This window comes from Bombus vancouverensis, chromosome 5 (genome assembly GCF_051014615.1).
Source record: "Bombus vancouverensis nearcticus chromosome 5, iyBomVanc1_principal, whole genome shotgun sequence".
In the NCBI taxonomy this organism is placed as follows: domain Eukaryota; kingdom Metazoa; phylum Arthropoda; class Insecta; order Hymenoptera; family Apidae; genus Bombus; species Bombus vancouverensis.
In genome coordinates, this window is record NC_134915.1 from 10,317,555 (window position 1) to 10,332,781 (window position 15,227).

General features: G+C 44.6%; 1 protein-coding gene and 1 long non-coding RNA gene across 2 annotated transcripts in view; one reads left to right on the forward strand and one right to left on the reverse strand.

The window, feature by feature from the left end:
* Positions 1-31: 31 nt before the first annotated feature.
* The window catches only part of Su(var)3-3 (lysine-specific histone demethylase Su(var)3-3), a 101,758-nt gene continuing 86,562 nt past the window's right edge, over positions 32-15,227 (forward strand). The window contains exons 1-10 of the mRNA XM_033347953.2: positions 32-198; positions 718-946; positions 1,019-1,170; positions 1,233-1,394; positions 1,467-1,583; positions 1,665-1,841; positions 1,932-2,192; positions 2,256-2,393; positions 2,476-2,549; positions 2,634-2,782. Of these exons, the coding sequence (XP_033203844.1) occupies positions 175-198; positions 718-946; positions 1,019-1,170; positions 1,233-1,394; positions 1,467-1,583; positions 1,665-1,841; positions 1,932-2,192; positions 2,256-2,393; positions 2,476-2,549; positions 2,634-2,782 (1,483 nt within the window). The 5' untranslated portion in view covers positions 32-174. The remainder of the gene's footprint in view (positions 199-717; positions 947-1,018; positions 1,171-1,232; positions 1,395-1,466; positions 1,584-1,664; positions 1,842-1,931; positions 2,193-2,255; positions 2,394-2,475; positions 2,550-2,633; positions 2,783-15,227) is intronic.
* On the reverse strand, positions 738-3,931 carry LOC143302746 (uncharacterized). The gene is made up of 3 exons (XR_013058529.1): positions 3,812-3,931; positions 1,031-1,149; positions 738-829 (listed from the first exon to the last, which is right to left on the reverse strand). It is a non-coding gene; the product is annotated as an uncharacterized LOC143302746 (long non-coding RNA).

A 15,227-nucleotide genomic window follows, 5' to 3' on the forward strand; every position in this document is an offset into this window, starting at 1 on the left:
TAATACAGATGTCAGCGACAAATTGCATTTCAGTGGGTTATACTATTCTACGTTACTCGTAGTCTCTGGATCTTATAATTGTATGTGCCGCCGGTTTGAAGAGTCAAAACAAACCTGTGTGATTACGTACGACAGTGATTACGTTTGGCAGAAAAGCTACTAAATAGCAACGATATGAGTCGAAGGAAAAGAGCGAAGGTTTGTATTGTTAATCTTCTATCCCACATTTAATATTATCCATTACTAAATATATTCTTATAAGGGTTATTATATGATGTGTTATTTAGTACACTGATTGTTACAAAGTTTGACTATAATATGAATCAAGTGTTGGTTTTCCCATATTTCTTCATGAAATAGTACTAGACGATAGAAATTCTTGTGTGGAAGATAATTCGTACGCGTGTACCTTGAATAACACTGTGCTGTAAATAACCAGACTAGGTTATGTTTTGGTTAGACTCATTATTTGTTACTTATCTTACTTTGTCAATAATCGTAAATTTATCTTTCTCTAATTAAAAGCGAGTATATTGTGTGTAAATTAAAATAAATGTTTTTTATGCAACTTTTAATTCATCAACGTCTGTAGAAACTTTTAACCTATATGTTAAAGTAGATCTCTGTATTCTTAATAAAGTTTTGGTTATGAATTGATTTACCATTGAATATTGCTTCTTTTATTTGTGATTTTATCAGATTCATATTTATATATAGGTGGAGTACAGAGAAATGGAAGAGAAGTATAACCAAATGGAAGATGAAAATGCTTCAGATACATCGGAAAAATCTAAACCTGGTCTTGTTACTCCAGAAAAAAAAGCTGTGCCTGAAATAAAAAAAGATACTGATACAAGTATATCACAATCTGTATCTACCTCTTCTGCTCCAAAAATTGAAGTAAAAGATGAAGATGATCAAGATAGCGATCATGAAGATCCTCATGGTAAATCTATCTGTTAATGAAATATATTTTTTCTGTAATTGATTAAATTTTAATTTCTATATTTAATTGTAGTAAAGGAATTACTTAATGGTTTGGAGGGGGCAGCATTTCAAAGTCGTCTTCCGTTTGATAAACTAACCTCCACAGAAGCTGCTTGTTTCCCAGATGTTTCCGGTGGACCACCGCAGACCCAAAAAGTTTTCCTTCACATTAGAAATAGACTCGTAAGAAACTTAAGTTAAAAAGAAAATTGCGGAAGTTTCATGTATAAATGTTTTTATTTCAGTTGCAACTATGGCTTGAGAATCCAAAGCAACAATTGATAGTTGAAAATGCTCTGCCAGCGATAGAACCACCTTATAATAGCGATACTGTATTGGCGCGTCGAATTCACGCATTTTTAGAAAGACATGGTTTTATTAACTTTGGAGTATTTAAACGGCTTAAGGTGATATATGTTTTTATAATACATTTTCTACTTGAATACTATTTATAACAAATTATTGTCTTCTTATTTTAGCCATTACCTACGAAGAAATTAGGTAAAGTAATCGTAATTGGAGCAGGTATTGCTGGTTTAGCTGCTGCTCAACAAATGCAACAATTTGGCTTAGAAGTAATTGTACTCGAAGCACGGGTAATTGTTATTTAAAATTTTATTTTGTACTTAAGAAATGTGTAAGACATATGTTTTTCACATAAGTTTCTGATTTTATAGGATCGTGTTGGTGGTCGAATTGCAACATTTCGTAAATCTTCATACATCGCCGATCTCGGTGCTATGGTAGTTACAGGGCTAGGTGGAAATCCAGTGACAACACTTAGTAAACAAATCAATATGGAACTTCACAAAATACGACAAAAGTGTCCTTTGTACGAAAGCGATGGTCAAACGGTTAATATAAATATAGTACATTTAAATGTTGTAATAATTAAATGTTTAAAACAATCATTTATGAAGTTTTAATATTTTTTCCGCGGATAGGTTCCGAAAGATAAAGACGAAATGGTAGAGAGAGAGTTTAACCGGTTACTGGAAGCTACGTCGTATCTTTCACACCAATTAGATTTTAATTACGTGGGTAGTGCTGGATCAGGGCAAAGTGGTAATACACGACCGGTTTCCTTGGGTCAGGCATTGGAGTGGGTGATACGTCTGCAAGAGCAAGGTGTCAAACAGCGTCAAGTTGCTCATTTGCGTTCCGTACTGTCGCTTCAAGGTCGACTTATCACCAATCAACATAGGGTAAGTATTCGAATTATTTATGCTTTGAATTTTTAGGAAATACTAAGAGTTCTGCTATTATAGATGATAGCTATCATGGATCGTTTGGTCGAATTGAATAAACAGTATAAAGAAATGACTGAGAGTAAATTACAAACACGTGATATAACACAAGAATTTGTATTACGTTCTAAATTGCGTGATCTTCATAACGCATGCAAGGTATGGTCTTTTTTATTTGGTTTTTAATATCTTTATTTATACAGTCCTGCACAGGAATTATATACTTGATTTGCTATATCAGGAGTGGGATCAACTTTCTGAACAACAGAAAGAAATTGAAGCGAAGTTACAAGAATTAGAAGCCTCTCCCCCTAGGTAAGTTTCCTTCGTTATTTGTTACACAATATTTTGCAAATTAAATACTTCTTGGTATGCGAAATTTTTGTTTCCTGTTCACAGTGACGTATACCTTTCTTCGAAGGACCGTCAGATATTGGATTGGCACTTTGCGAATTTAGAGTTCGCCAACGCAACGTCGCTATCGAATCTGAGCCTGAAACACTGGGACCAAGACGACGACTTCGAATTCACCGGCAGTCATCTAACAGGTAAGTCTTTTAACAATGTTACATAAACTAGCGTTTTGCTTTATTAAATTATCTGTTGCTGACTTTCACTGGGCGAGCGATTAGAGTTTACTTAAATCGCCAGCTAAATTGAGCGTAATTATTATAGTTGTACATTGCGATACGTTAAACACGCGAAAACATTCTAATTTCATGGAGCGTGCGTGATTCGTCGGCTAACCCCGCACGGCGTAACGCGTATACGGCATTATATCGACGTTCTCGAGAAATTGCTTAACCAGCCAGTAGATGGTATAGATAACGGGTGAATTATTCGCGGGCTGCATCTCCTTTACAGGCATCGGATAGTCTCTCGTACTCGGTGTCCGTACAGTTGACTTTATCAACCTTATTGAAAGTCGATAGCATGAGATTCCGTGTAGATAGTACGCTATATCCCTTAACCGATCGGTTACCAGAGTTCTCATTATGTGAAATTATACTATGATCATAGCGTGTTCGCTGTGCTAGAGCCTACTAATGCGTTAACAAAAACGAAAACAGCGAGAAATATGACTATAGATAATCAAGCGGTTTCGTATTTTACACTGTTCGAGTGTTCTCTCTGTTCCTAACTCTGAAGTCTAAGTTAACGGTCTACCTTACTATTTCCTTAATCATTATCTCAAGTATTTACATTAAACAACTGAGCCTCTCCGGAAATAATTGGCATTCCAGTGCGGTTCAAATGATTGTACCGAGGCATTGCAATAAAAACTGTTAAAAGCTTCTGGGCGTAACTTCGTGACGTGCCTTTGCGTTACCATTCTCTGTTGCACTCATATCGCGTATCGGACTCATGACAATCGAAAAGACAGCCTCGACGCGAACGTGATCTCAGAGCCTTTCGAGAACCTTAATGACGTTACTTGTAATTCCTACTACACGATTCACACCCGGAAGCTTCTATCGTTTCAACTGGGAGAATCAGCGGCGTGAATGGTCAGTCGTGGATCTCGCACGAAATATCGTCCCTAGTAAACGAACGGTAAACGCAGCTTTAATAGATACCCGAGGTGGACGTTGGTGGATGTTGCGTATCAGTGGACCGTAACCCAGCGTAGTAACGTGGTCGCGCGTGTCGCTACCGCGAAGCACACTCGACTGACAGTGAGCGAACGAACCGGTCGAGTCAGGCTCGAATTCCAATATTGCTCCGCTGTCGTTCGAGCGACCACGCAGTCGAGTGCATCGTGCGAGAGAGCGAACTCGAGCGAGCGAAGTGAATGCGCTCCTTGAACACAGGCTGAAACAAGAGACGCGCGAGGAGGATGCTGTGCGCCCCCGTTCTTACGGGGCCACGGTACGCGGCTATGGTGGTCAATTCGAAATTAAAGCGATGCCCACAGTCCATGACTGACGTGCATCGGTTATCATGACGGCCCCTCAGGTTCTTCCCGGCGATTAATGAGATGTAAACAATTTAACGCTAAATTAAGCACCACAATAGGTTCTCTGGTGAATCCTTGGTCGAAAGTTGGGGCCGAACGGCGGATCCTCGATGTAATCGTTTCTCCACCGAGCCTCGAACTCCTCGCGGTCCTCCAACTTCGGTTTACGCACCATCGGTTCCTTCTTGGTTTCTTTCCAAACGAATCCCGGCTGTAGGGTTAATAGCCACTGACCGCGAAAAACGTTTAGGCCGAAATATTCTTTGAGATACTTTTTTCGCTTTGAATATCGCCGACCATAGTTCCTATTCCTCCGTTAACTTTTAGATCGATGTCACGTCTCATTAAACTCGACGAATTATGCAAATCTATTATTACACAGATCTACTGCTGTCCTGTGCTAGCGAGAAATACCAAGGTACCACTGATTCGCGATGATGCGTGGAGATTCTGTGTCTTTTTTATGAGAACACAACCAGAATGCATTCCTCCCGGTACAATATTTTCGTGTGAATGCGATTTTGTCGGGGAAACGATTTGGTAGTAAAATTCAGAAATGTACAGTGTACAGTCGTCATGGTGGTCATCAGCATCGCGACGATTCTCTGTTCCTCTGCGATCGGTCGTATAATAAAGAGTTATCGAGCTTTGTTTGCGAGCGTGGACTGGTCTCGTCGTTGGTATTTTCGATCGTTCGTTGTCAGTCTTTCGATTGGTAGGACGAAAACGTAGGCAGCTCGATATTATGCGTGTATATAGGTACATGTAGCGTGTACGAGATGGAAAGGTGGATACGGGCTCGTGAAGGAGCCAGGGATGGGCCATTTACGACGTATCGAAGTCTTCTATACCGTTCGTTGACTCCGATCGTCGCATTCCACGCCATCCGCGTGTCGCTACCAAAATTATATTGTCGTAAAGTCGACTTCACGCGCACCTCGCCGATCTTTTGCTTCTCGTAACGTTTGACAGTCTTATGGGAGAGTTACAGGAACACGGTTCCATTCGTTCATTCATGAAACGCCTCCATCGATATTCGTCGTTGCTTTTGTGAAAGAACTTTCTCCTTCTTCGCGTCCCTTTTCCACTTTTCTCCGTATGTGTTTGCCAGACTTAGAAGCAGCTACGTCAGCACGAAAATGCACGCCTCTGCGGTATTAATTGAGAAAGTTTAACAAGTCCTCATCGGGTGACTTTTAAAGCGCATTGACCGATCAAAGCCTTCTGTCGGAAGATAAATCGTCGATCGATAAATACCGAAGTGGAATACGTAGCGATTCCGCGGGTAAAAGTTCCGAACGCGTTTCTGCAGCTCGTCGTTTTAACGTCAACTTACCTAGGATATTTACGGGCGGGGGAAGAATCCGGAGTATCTAGGTTGGAGTTATTCCCTCGGTCTCAGAGATCGAAATCAGAGAGATGGAGTTAAGGATCGGCGTTCGTTACGACGACCTGCGACCAGGTCTTCGAGCGCGTTTCGTATTTCCCATAATAATGTTCCGGTCGGTTCTTTGGAGAAATTTACGAACCAAAGGAATACCAAGGGAATATAGGGGAGAATCGGAATGGCGCGCGGCTTAATGAGCTTTCGCTTTCGATCTCCGATCGATTTCGAAGTCGAAGATGTTACCGAGACCGTTGGAAATAAACGGGACAGGAACCGTGGCGATCCCGGGCTCATTTGCCGAAACAAGCTCCGTCGAAAAAAGTGTAAAATAGAATGGGTGTCGAAATGCGTCGTCCAGTGTTTTCGGTTAAGAGTTGGACCCAGAAGAGGGACCAGCCAACCAGCAGAGGAGAGACGCGCCGTGGTGTTTCCCCGACAGGACGAAAACGTAGGCAGCTTAACATTAGTTGAGCCGAGAGCTGGATAGCAGAGGGGGCCTCGAGTGGTAATTTACGAGGTATCGAAGACCTTGTACACTCCTACCCGCCAACGAGTCGGCCTCGCCCCGCGGAATCCAGTCTTGGCCTTAACGCACCGATACCTTTCCCATGACCACTTTCGGCCTATCTGTGCACACCCGGTCTGTACACACGTACGTCAGGTACGGCTGCCTCTCCGGGCTCTTGATGTTTGTGCCTTTACCATTTACAGTGCTCCTCGTGTCGACGACGCGGTAGGGTACCTTGTCGATATAGTCTATCTGGGTCTGTGCTCCGCTGGCTCTGCTCCGTGATCCGCGTGATTTCTCTTCTTAACGTCACCTATCGCCCGTGAAGTGTCAACGAGGCGATTTCTTAGCGCCGGCTTGTTCCTTTGCCCCCATGAACAAATGGTTGGCCGACACGCGTCCTGGATTAAGTCCTTCTATCCCGGCAACGTCGATACCTCTCCACGCTTTCTGTCTCTGTGTCTTTTTTATCCGCTGCCACGCTCTTCTTTCGAAACTTACTTTTTATTTTATCATTGGAGTAGATTCTTTGCTCGAGCCTGATGCTCGTTTTTTTGGTTTCGTTTCTATCCCTCGTATCCTGCTGACTGATTACCATATTCAAAGATCGATTCGATCGAACTAATCCCCGCGATTAGAGATCGTACGGTAGTCTCGTAGAATAATAACTCGACTCAACCGGAGCATTCCGTGTCAACATGAAATGTGTCGGCTTGCGGTCGAAGCGTAATTAGGTCGCCTGTAGGGTATGATATACCCGAACAAGAGATAGACCCCTGATCCCCAGAGGTTCCGAAGATTGACCGATATCGACCAGCGTGTCCAAGCTGCCCGAAATCGTTGATTAATAACGTCGCAGTGGAAAATGGCTCGACCTGTAATTGAATCGTTCCACGGACGCTTTGGTAACGAGAAAGTCGTGTACCCTCGACCTCGATGCCGCTACAATTACCTCTGATCCGCTTTATTTATCGGCGCGACTTTATTCGTCTCGAAAACGCCCGGCTCGAACGATCCACCTTCGAAGTTGGAAGGTGTTAAGTGACGTGCTGCGATTAAATATCTTGGTTTTCGCGGCACGTGTGTTAATCGACTTCCGAGTCGTGTCAACGGGACTGATTTACGCGTGGAAGCCGAGGAGGATTCATTCGCGGCGATAACAAAACTATGTGCGAGTACGCGCGCGCGAAATGACGCGTTTAAATTTTCTACACGCGCGGTCGAGAGTGGATTTCCTTGACGCGAGGTGTTAAGTCACCGATAGATGTACTGGCAACGCACTCCGCGAGTAGCTTAGAGGTCATGAAGTTGTCGAGCCGACGAATTATTTCCCCGTGCACTTTGTGTAACCTGTACGTTGCCGATCTGTCGTCGGTTATGCTCGCTGGTACACGCTCGTAACTACGACTGTCCCGTGGATTTAATGGAATCTCACATACGACAAACGTGTACCAGATACTACGGTATCGCAGTTCGTCGGTTGTTTCGTGCCAAATTTCGTTCTCAATTAGCCGAGGCCCGGCTCATCGATCATCCATCGCGCCTGATCACCGTGTAGGCGAGATTATCGCTGGCAGCTGTGGACGCGAACCCTTTCGTAAGACCTTGTTTCTTCGGGAATGTTGATGAATGCAACAACCAACTACAGGAAATCTTGTTACGTTCACCTAAAGAACCGAAAGAGTGTCAGCTGATCTTGAGAGGCTGTCAGTTAGAACACGTTCCGTTGCACTGAACAATTTCCGATGGAATGTGTTCCGTGTACTGTCGCGCGTTTCACGGACCGACCTACCGCTTCGACGAATCCAGCAGTCCCAATTTGGAGATACAGGGTGGTACCACAGAGTGAGAAACGAGACATGTTTTCGTTTTAACCCTACGGGGTGGATGTAGAATATTCTTTCCTCGTAAATGAACGACAGATACTCTTCGAAGCGACCTTTCCGGATCCTTTCATTCGTTTCCTGCGTTTTAATTAGACTCGTTTCGACGATCTTAATTAGAAGGTTGGGACAAAGAGACGGTGGCTGCCTTACTTACGCTTATTGACCAGCGAAACTCGCGTCTCGATGAGGGGCGTAACGGCGGGCTTAAGTTATTCGAATAATTCGAACGTCAGGCTTCCGTGGGAGGCGGTGCTCGCGACCAAAATTGGGAAGCGGGTAAGTTGAATTGGCAGTTGTACGATATCGTATACCCTCCGAGTCGGCTTCCAGGTTTCGTAGCCGTGCTACGTAACTAGCTGGTGTAAATTTCGTGCACAAAGTTCGCCTTAACCGCTGACGTAATCGGCGAACGATGAGCGTACTCGATGTCTCTGATTAACACGTTTTGCTTGGCGTTATCTTTATGCGACTTTCGAAATGGCAATTCTCATGATGCTAACGTACGAAGAACTAATTGTAAGTTATTAAAAATTTGTTCCTCAGTTTCCCTACCATATTTTACTGGAAAAACATTGCACTTATCTGTATGCATATTATGTACTGTAATATTACAAATGTCACATTTCGAAGAAAACACGAAAAATATAAAATTTTCATTTCCGAAGAATCTAAAGGGACTTCTTAGTGAAAGGTTTTGGCATGTATCACCGGTGGTACACGCGGCATGGAACATGTTAATAAGCTTACGCCTCACTCTTCACTACCGCGACGACGAAGACCATGACAACGACGTCGCTACATTTTTCAAATTAATGCCCGGTAATCTTGGCTGACAATCGTTTCAAAAGGGGATTACGTGACGGGGTGACCGAGAATGATTAAATGGGGCCTGGCTACGTGACGGAGAGAAGAATGACGGTGACCATGTTAATGTCTGGCCACACGCCATACAACGATTACGCGGCCTTTCAGCATCCTTCGCGGTGCATTTGCGCCGGCTAAAAACTAGTATCTGCTCGGCCGCGGAGAGTTTTCGCGGGGTATTTATCTTTTCACTTAACGGCCGCGATGATGTCTGTTTTCGCGCACGCCTTCGACTCAGTGCCTCGGTGTACCATTGATGCTTTCTATCTGTTTAAATACGTCTTCTTAAAAGTACGTATTTATCAATATTTTTTCCGTCGTCTACGATGATGTCGTTGGCGTCGAAACCGTATAGGGTACTCGATCATCTCACATGGATACACGTAGCTGTAATTTCGAAGACTCTTTTTCTGAACGTATAATTATAGCAAAGGGTTTTCACAGAGTCGTTTAAAGCCAACGGAGAGCGTACGCGAAGGTCAAAGGAAATAATTTTCAGTTAAAATTTAGAGCAACCTCGAGGAAAAGAGAGACTGATTTACCAGATGGCACGGATTGCTGTCGTCCCAGAGGTAGCACCTGGTGACCAGCCGCTTTCAATCTGCCACCCTATGCTGCTCGTAAAACTTAGCTGGCCGCTCTAACGACGGTCATTAAAGCGGCGATAGAAAAGTTTGGGACGTGCATCGTTGGCGATAATTAACGATCGACCGAGTGTATCCTCGTGAACGTGAAACATTATCCGCTGAAAAACCGATGTTTATCTCGATGATGAATTCGAAGTACCAAAGGCCTTGAAAGGGCTATTAAACCGGAAGCCAACGGCAGAGGGCGCACTCTTAATATCGTTAATGGCGTCCAAATTTGCCGGGGGAATTGCTTTCTTAAACGATAAATTCGCTGGGAACAACATCGAAATTTATTACGAGGAAATTGCAACGTTCATTAATCTTTTCCTCCGGTGTATCCTTTCGGTAGTGGATTCGAGCGAGGAGAACGCAACAGTTTTCACCGTCTATCGGCACGCTGCTGCTCCGCGGGCTATTTGTATTTACTTGGAAATGCTAAGCAGAGAGAATTCGATCCACCTTGTGCGTTCATGTTTTATTTAACAGTTTCTCGAAAACAACCGCGAAACCTGGAAACATCTCTTCCACGTAGATTCCACGCACGTTAGGTTCTCTTGCGACGTCTCGTTCGCGGAGTACCGTTCGACGTATACCGATAAATATCCATGGTTAATGTCAACCGAGTTCCACGAGGCAGCTTGTTCCACGTGAAACTCTATCTGTTGATAGGTTAACCGGCGATCGTACGATTCCCAACAAAACGTTTTCGCGCGGTCGAAGCGCACCTATCGCGTTGTTTCCGGTCTCGTACGATGCCATTCTTATTAGGTGCGATCCTCGCGGATTCGCTCTCACGATCAAACACGCAAGCATCCACTTACGAACAATACTGCGAATTGTCTCCAGTTAAATAGACCGGGTTAAATAGGACGTACTCTATGCGCTTCACGTTCTGCTCGTCTAGACTTTCGTCGAGATAAGCAATCTTTAACGTCACTTATGTTTCAACCAACGTTTCTACTTCCGAGCTTCCGATAATCACGCCGATGATTAAGCACAAGATTAAACAAAAGTTAGGGAAATGCTTGGAGAGACCTTCTCCAAGAGACGTAAAGTTTCGTAACTTCCTGTCAGGTTCAGCTACGAAATTCTCTTCCGAGAAAGAGAAACTGATTGTAACTGCCGAATAAAAAAGAAAATTAGGCATTTGACGCTTTTGTAAACGCGTACTTGTTACCCGCGTGGCATATACGATCTGCTCAGGTTCTTTTATTTTCGTTTTGATGGCACAATTTACAGGTAGAAAATCGTGCGATTAATTGCGCCGTTAGTCGAGATTACGTTCACGATGCAGGTATCGTTTATTCGCTCGCACGACTCGTTTCTTACGAGCTGGAAACGACCTCCGGCTAGCAGTCTCTCTTGCGAAGGCGAAATCGCGAACCAGCCGAGCAGTTTTAGACCGTCGCGTCGTTGATAAACTGTCCTTGGGGAACGAGTCCCGATCGCTTTGTCACGTCGTCTAGGTTTACGGGAATGGAGATCGAGTAACTTCAACGCCTCCTTCTGCTGCTGTAGGCATCCTTTCTTTTTTCCTTCTTCAATTTTCTTCCGTTCTCAGCCACCTTCTCCCGAAAGACTCTCGTCTAAAACTGTGTTCGGCGATCCTCCGAGAGATCGATTCTCGAAAGGTTTTTAAAAAGGATCAATCAACGCTTCGTGTATAGTGAGAAATATCGACACGTCTTCGAGAAAAATAATGCTCGAAAGTACATCTGCAGTTTGCAATACAATTTTCCAAGGATTTTTGTCTGAATTCAAAGATCACCCTCTCAAAGTTTTTAAAAGTGGAATTTACATATCCGGTCTAACCATTCTAGAGACAAGTTTCTTTTAAACTACTCCATAAACACGCCACCACTGTTTCTCTGCCGCTCTTAATCTGCGCAAGATAGACAAACGAGACTTTAACGAGTGCCTCGTGGAAGCTATCCAACGAGTTTTCTCGTATAGCATTAGCGCGTTAAATCGTTTAAAACAGTTTAAATCATCGTGATTCCTTTGTTACACGGGCGAAGTGTTTTATCCACGAAGCATCGAAGCGAAAGGGAAATTCTTGGCCCTTCTTGAGATCGTTCTTACGACGTCGTTCAACGATTCCGCGTGTCGTGCCCGTTTAATACGGAGTCACGTCGACGTCTGGCTCGTACGATCGGATTCTTATTACCTGCGATCCCGTCGCGTCGTTCTCACGATGAAAATGTGTGCGCACAGCAAATAGTCTGGCCAGTCTGTCGATAATAAACTATCGTAGGGGCGGCACGAGGAGTACCGTGATCGCTTTGTCGCGTCGCGTAGGTTTACGGGAACGGGGATCGAGTAACTTCAACACCTCTCCATCTTTTTTTTGCCCCTTCTTGTTCTTCAATTTTCTTCCCTTGTTCTTCCACGAGCGTATGCACCCTGCGTCTTTCTCTGACTGCTTCTTGCGGTACGGACCACCGATCCGTTCGGTCCAGGTCTCAGCGAAGAGGACACACGACGATGACGATGACGTTGAACAGAGAAGAAAGCAGGCATAGGGGAGAGTGGAAGGGTAAGAGAAAGAAGGAGAGACGAGCCAGGCCAGATCGGCTGAGATGTAACTGGAGAGCACATTACCTGGTATTAAGTCACCGAGATAACTACCTGTGTGGGAGGTTCCGCGCACCAGACCTCGTGTAAAATACGACGACGCGACCGCGTTGCTTGCTCTTCGTTTTACGAAATATTTCGATTTTTTTCGTCGGTGTCAACGAGCCCCTCCAGGAAGCGCGTACACCCGGTGAGCGTAAAATGGTAGAACGCCGCGAGGAAATATACCATCAGTGTCCTTTCCCGATTTATATGAAACATCGTTGATGTACCGATCAGCGTTCAGAGCCGTGTAACGCGTATTTCTCCAGGTTACCTTTTTTTCGTCGATTTTCTCTTCTTTTATTTCGCTTTACGGTAAATTTCCTGTCTTTATCCGCGTGGGTCGTCCTGGTTGGTAATGTTCTCGACTCGCCGCGTCAAAATGCACGCATCGTGCACACATGATCGTTCGACGGAACGCATGACGAGGCGTGAAAACGCGATTCTTGATGTCTAGTTAGCGTTTATATGTAATATCCTTTCCTGTTTCCTCGATTCGAAGAAATTGTTAAGTAGCAAGGCAACTCTTGGTAGACTTGGTATCTTCGTAGTCGTTTGTCGATCGATTCTTCGGTTTGGTAAATTGGATATACGTACATGCTTTCTTATACGCGAGGTTCCTTGTTTCTTCTTGCCGAAGAAGGCTCGCGAATTACAGGAAACGAGCGCGACATGTACGCACGGGTGGTGTACTGGAATTTGCACGTTTATTGTCGCATTAATAATTCATGGTGTTGCGCAATTTTTAATCAGCTGCCGTCTGCCATTGATTGATGCTGCCCTTGCGCCCCCATGGGGCTCGAATTTACATACAGAACGAAAAGGAAAAGTATTGACACGTGATACGTTCCTACCAAACAACCAGCAAAGTCCAATCGCACGTCATAATGGCGCCGTTCTCTTTCTCCCTCTTACGCGCTTTCATTCTTCCCCGAGCCGATCTCTTCTCTACTTCTCGCTTCTCGTCTTTTCCCTTCCTCGCACTGCCTTTCTCCCTTTCATTCTTCCCGATGTATCTTCTCTTCCCTTCGGCCCTTACATCCTCTCGCTCCCACCGACGCGAAAGGGTCCCACAAAGAAGCTAACAAATCGGCCGCGGTGCAGGTGAGGCTTTTTATTTAAAAATTTTTATTGCACCCCGCGCAGCAAAGCATACGTCGTCGTCGTTCGGGGCTCCGCTCGAAAAACCTGTTTGCTCTGCCGCCACCATCACCACCACCATCGCTTCCTTTCACGAGATATTGCTTTACAATACTATATTATATTGCACGGTACGTCGAATTTTGCCTGTTTGGATTTAACGAGAGACTCGCCGGAGGATCGCGCGGGCTCTCGCGGACCTTGTGTTGCGTTCTTTCTCTCCTCTCTCGATGCAACCGCATCGCTGCATATGCGAGTCTTTCGCGCCACGATGTGTTTCAGCGAACACCACCATCATGGTCCGTCGTTACTCATCGTAGCGTACAACGATATCCGCCGTCTACTTCTTTTTCTCCCTCTGTGCCGCGCCGAAATTCGCGTATCCTCGCGTTAAACTCTGATTACATTCGGGATAATATTGAACGATCGTATATATCGCATAATGGGACACACCGATCCGCCTCAAGCCCACCAGCCTCTCCTTTTACGACGTTGCGCGATCTTTCATTCCATGGCTTCTTTACGACCTCCTCGTTTCGGAGCATCGTAGTTTTTTGAATAATTGGAACGTCATCTATTTCAAAGATTACGCTCGCCCTTCTGAGTACGAGTATATCGGTTTGAACAGTTGGAGGATCGTTTTCCTGTCATTTTGATTTTTATACCCTCTTATTGATTATATACGTTCTTTATTTTCTGACGATTGCCTTAAAATCAATCTTTATCACGGAACCGTATAAATAACATGCCAATTTATACGAAGTCTGTAGGATTATGCCGTATCTGCTCGCTCGATCGGAACAACGAAACTCCAAATATTTGGAATAGGTAATTTGTGTACAGGTATGCAGCGATCTGTAGATGCGGATGTAGGGAATCTTTTTTCGAAATTAAACTCCAAGTATTCTAGCATCCGGTGAATCGATTAGCTCTGGATAATTTAACACGGTAGCCGTTAATCGTTCGGACGAGCTCGGCTGTCCCAATTTCGACTTAATCCTCGACGAACCGCAGATAGATAGCGGCAAATCCGTACAGCGAGTTTCTTTTCGACGACGCAAGTACAAAGTACGTGGTTCGTAGGTGTAGACGCGTCGCCATTAATCTTGCAAGATGCTTCTTTCGTACATTGTCCACCTCGGGGCTGCTTGGTCCACCGTGCAAAAACTTAGCGGAATTCTAGCAGGGGATTGGCAACTTTTTTCCAATATCCGTGGCTCCAAGCCCGAATGACCGTTAAAGCAAATGCTAGGTCCTTAAGTTGCTATGGTATAACGGAGGGAACGCATGTAGAGACAAACTTTATGGCTCTATAAATTGTTGTTTCGGTCCTCTATTGTATATCTTTATTGACCTTCGCGCGGCCGTACCAGTTAACCGGAATGCCATTAATAACGGAAATGGATATTCGATTAGCCGAATACGGAGATAAAAAGCGTTCGCCCGGGAGAGCAATTCCACGGTAAAAAGCTGCTGGAACTATTTAATAACGAAACCGTGAACCGAGCCACACCGCCGTCGCGGTGAAAATTTACCGTGACTAGACGCGCGCGACGAGAGCGTGCAACCGAGGGGACTACAGGGTGGCAAAAAGCCCTGGGATTCATTGAATACCACGTTGCTCCTTGACTAAACGAATTACTCGACCGTGCTACCGATGCATCCGCTCCCCTTTCACGATCTCGCGGAACCGATAAGAAATTCCTTCAAAAGGCAGGGAAAGCCGCGACCAGAAGGCCTATGTGTTCTCGGTTACCTGAGAAATTTCGGTTTCCGCCGTGTCGATCTTTTTTCCCTTCTGCTCTCAAGATCGGCTTGGTATCCAGAAAATTCCTCTGCCAAAAACTACGTAAACACGCGCAGTCTTGGACCTTTGTAGACCATTTTATCTTATAGGATCGAGATGTTTGAGATTTCCAATGCGATATCGTTGGAAACCGAAAATCACCTGCACCCTCGAAGGAGCAGTATTCGAGGATTTGGGTGTACGACCAAAACCGATTGGT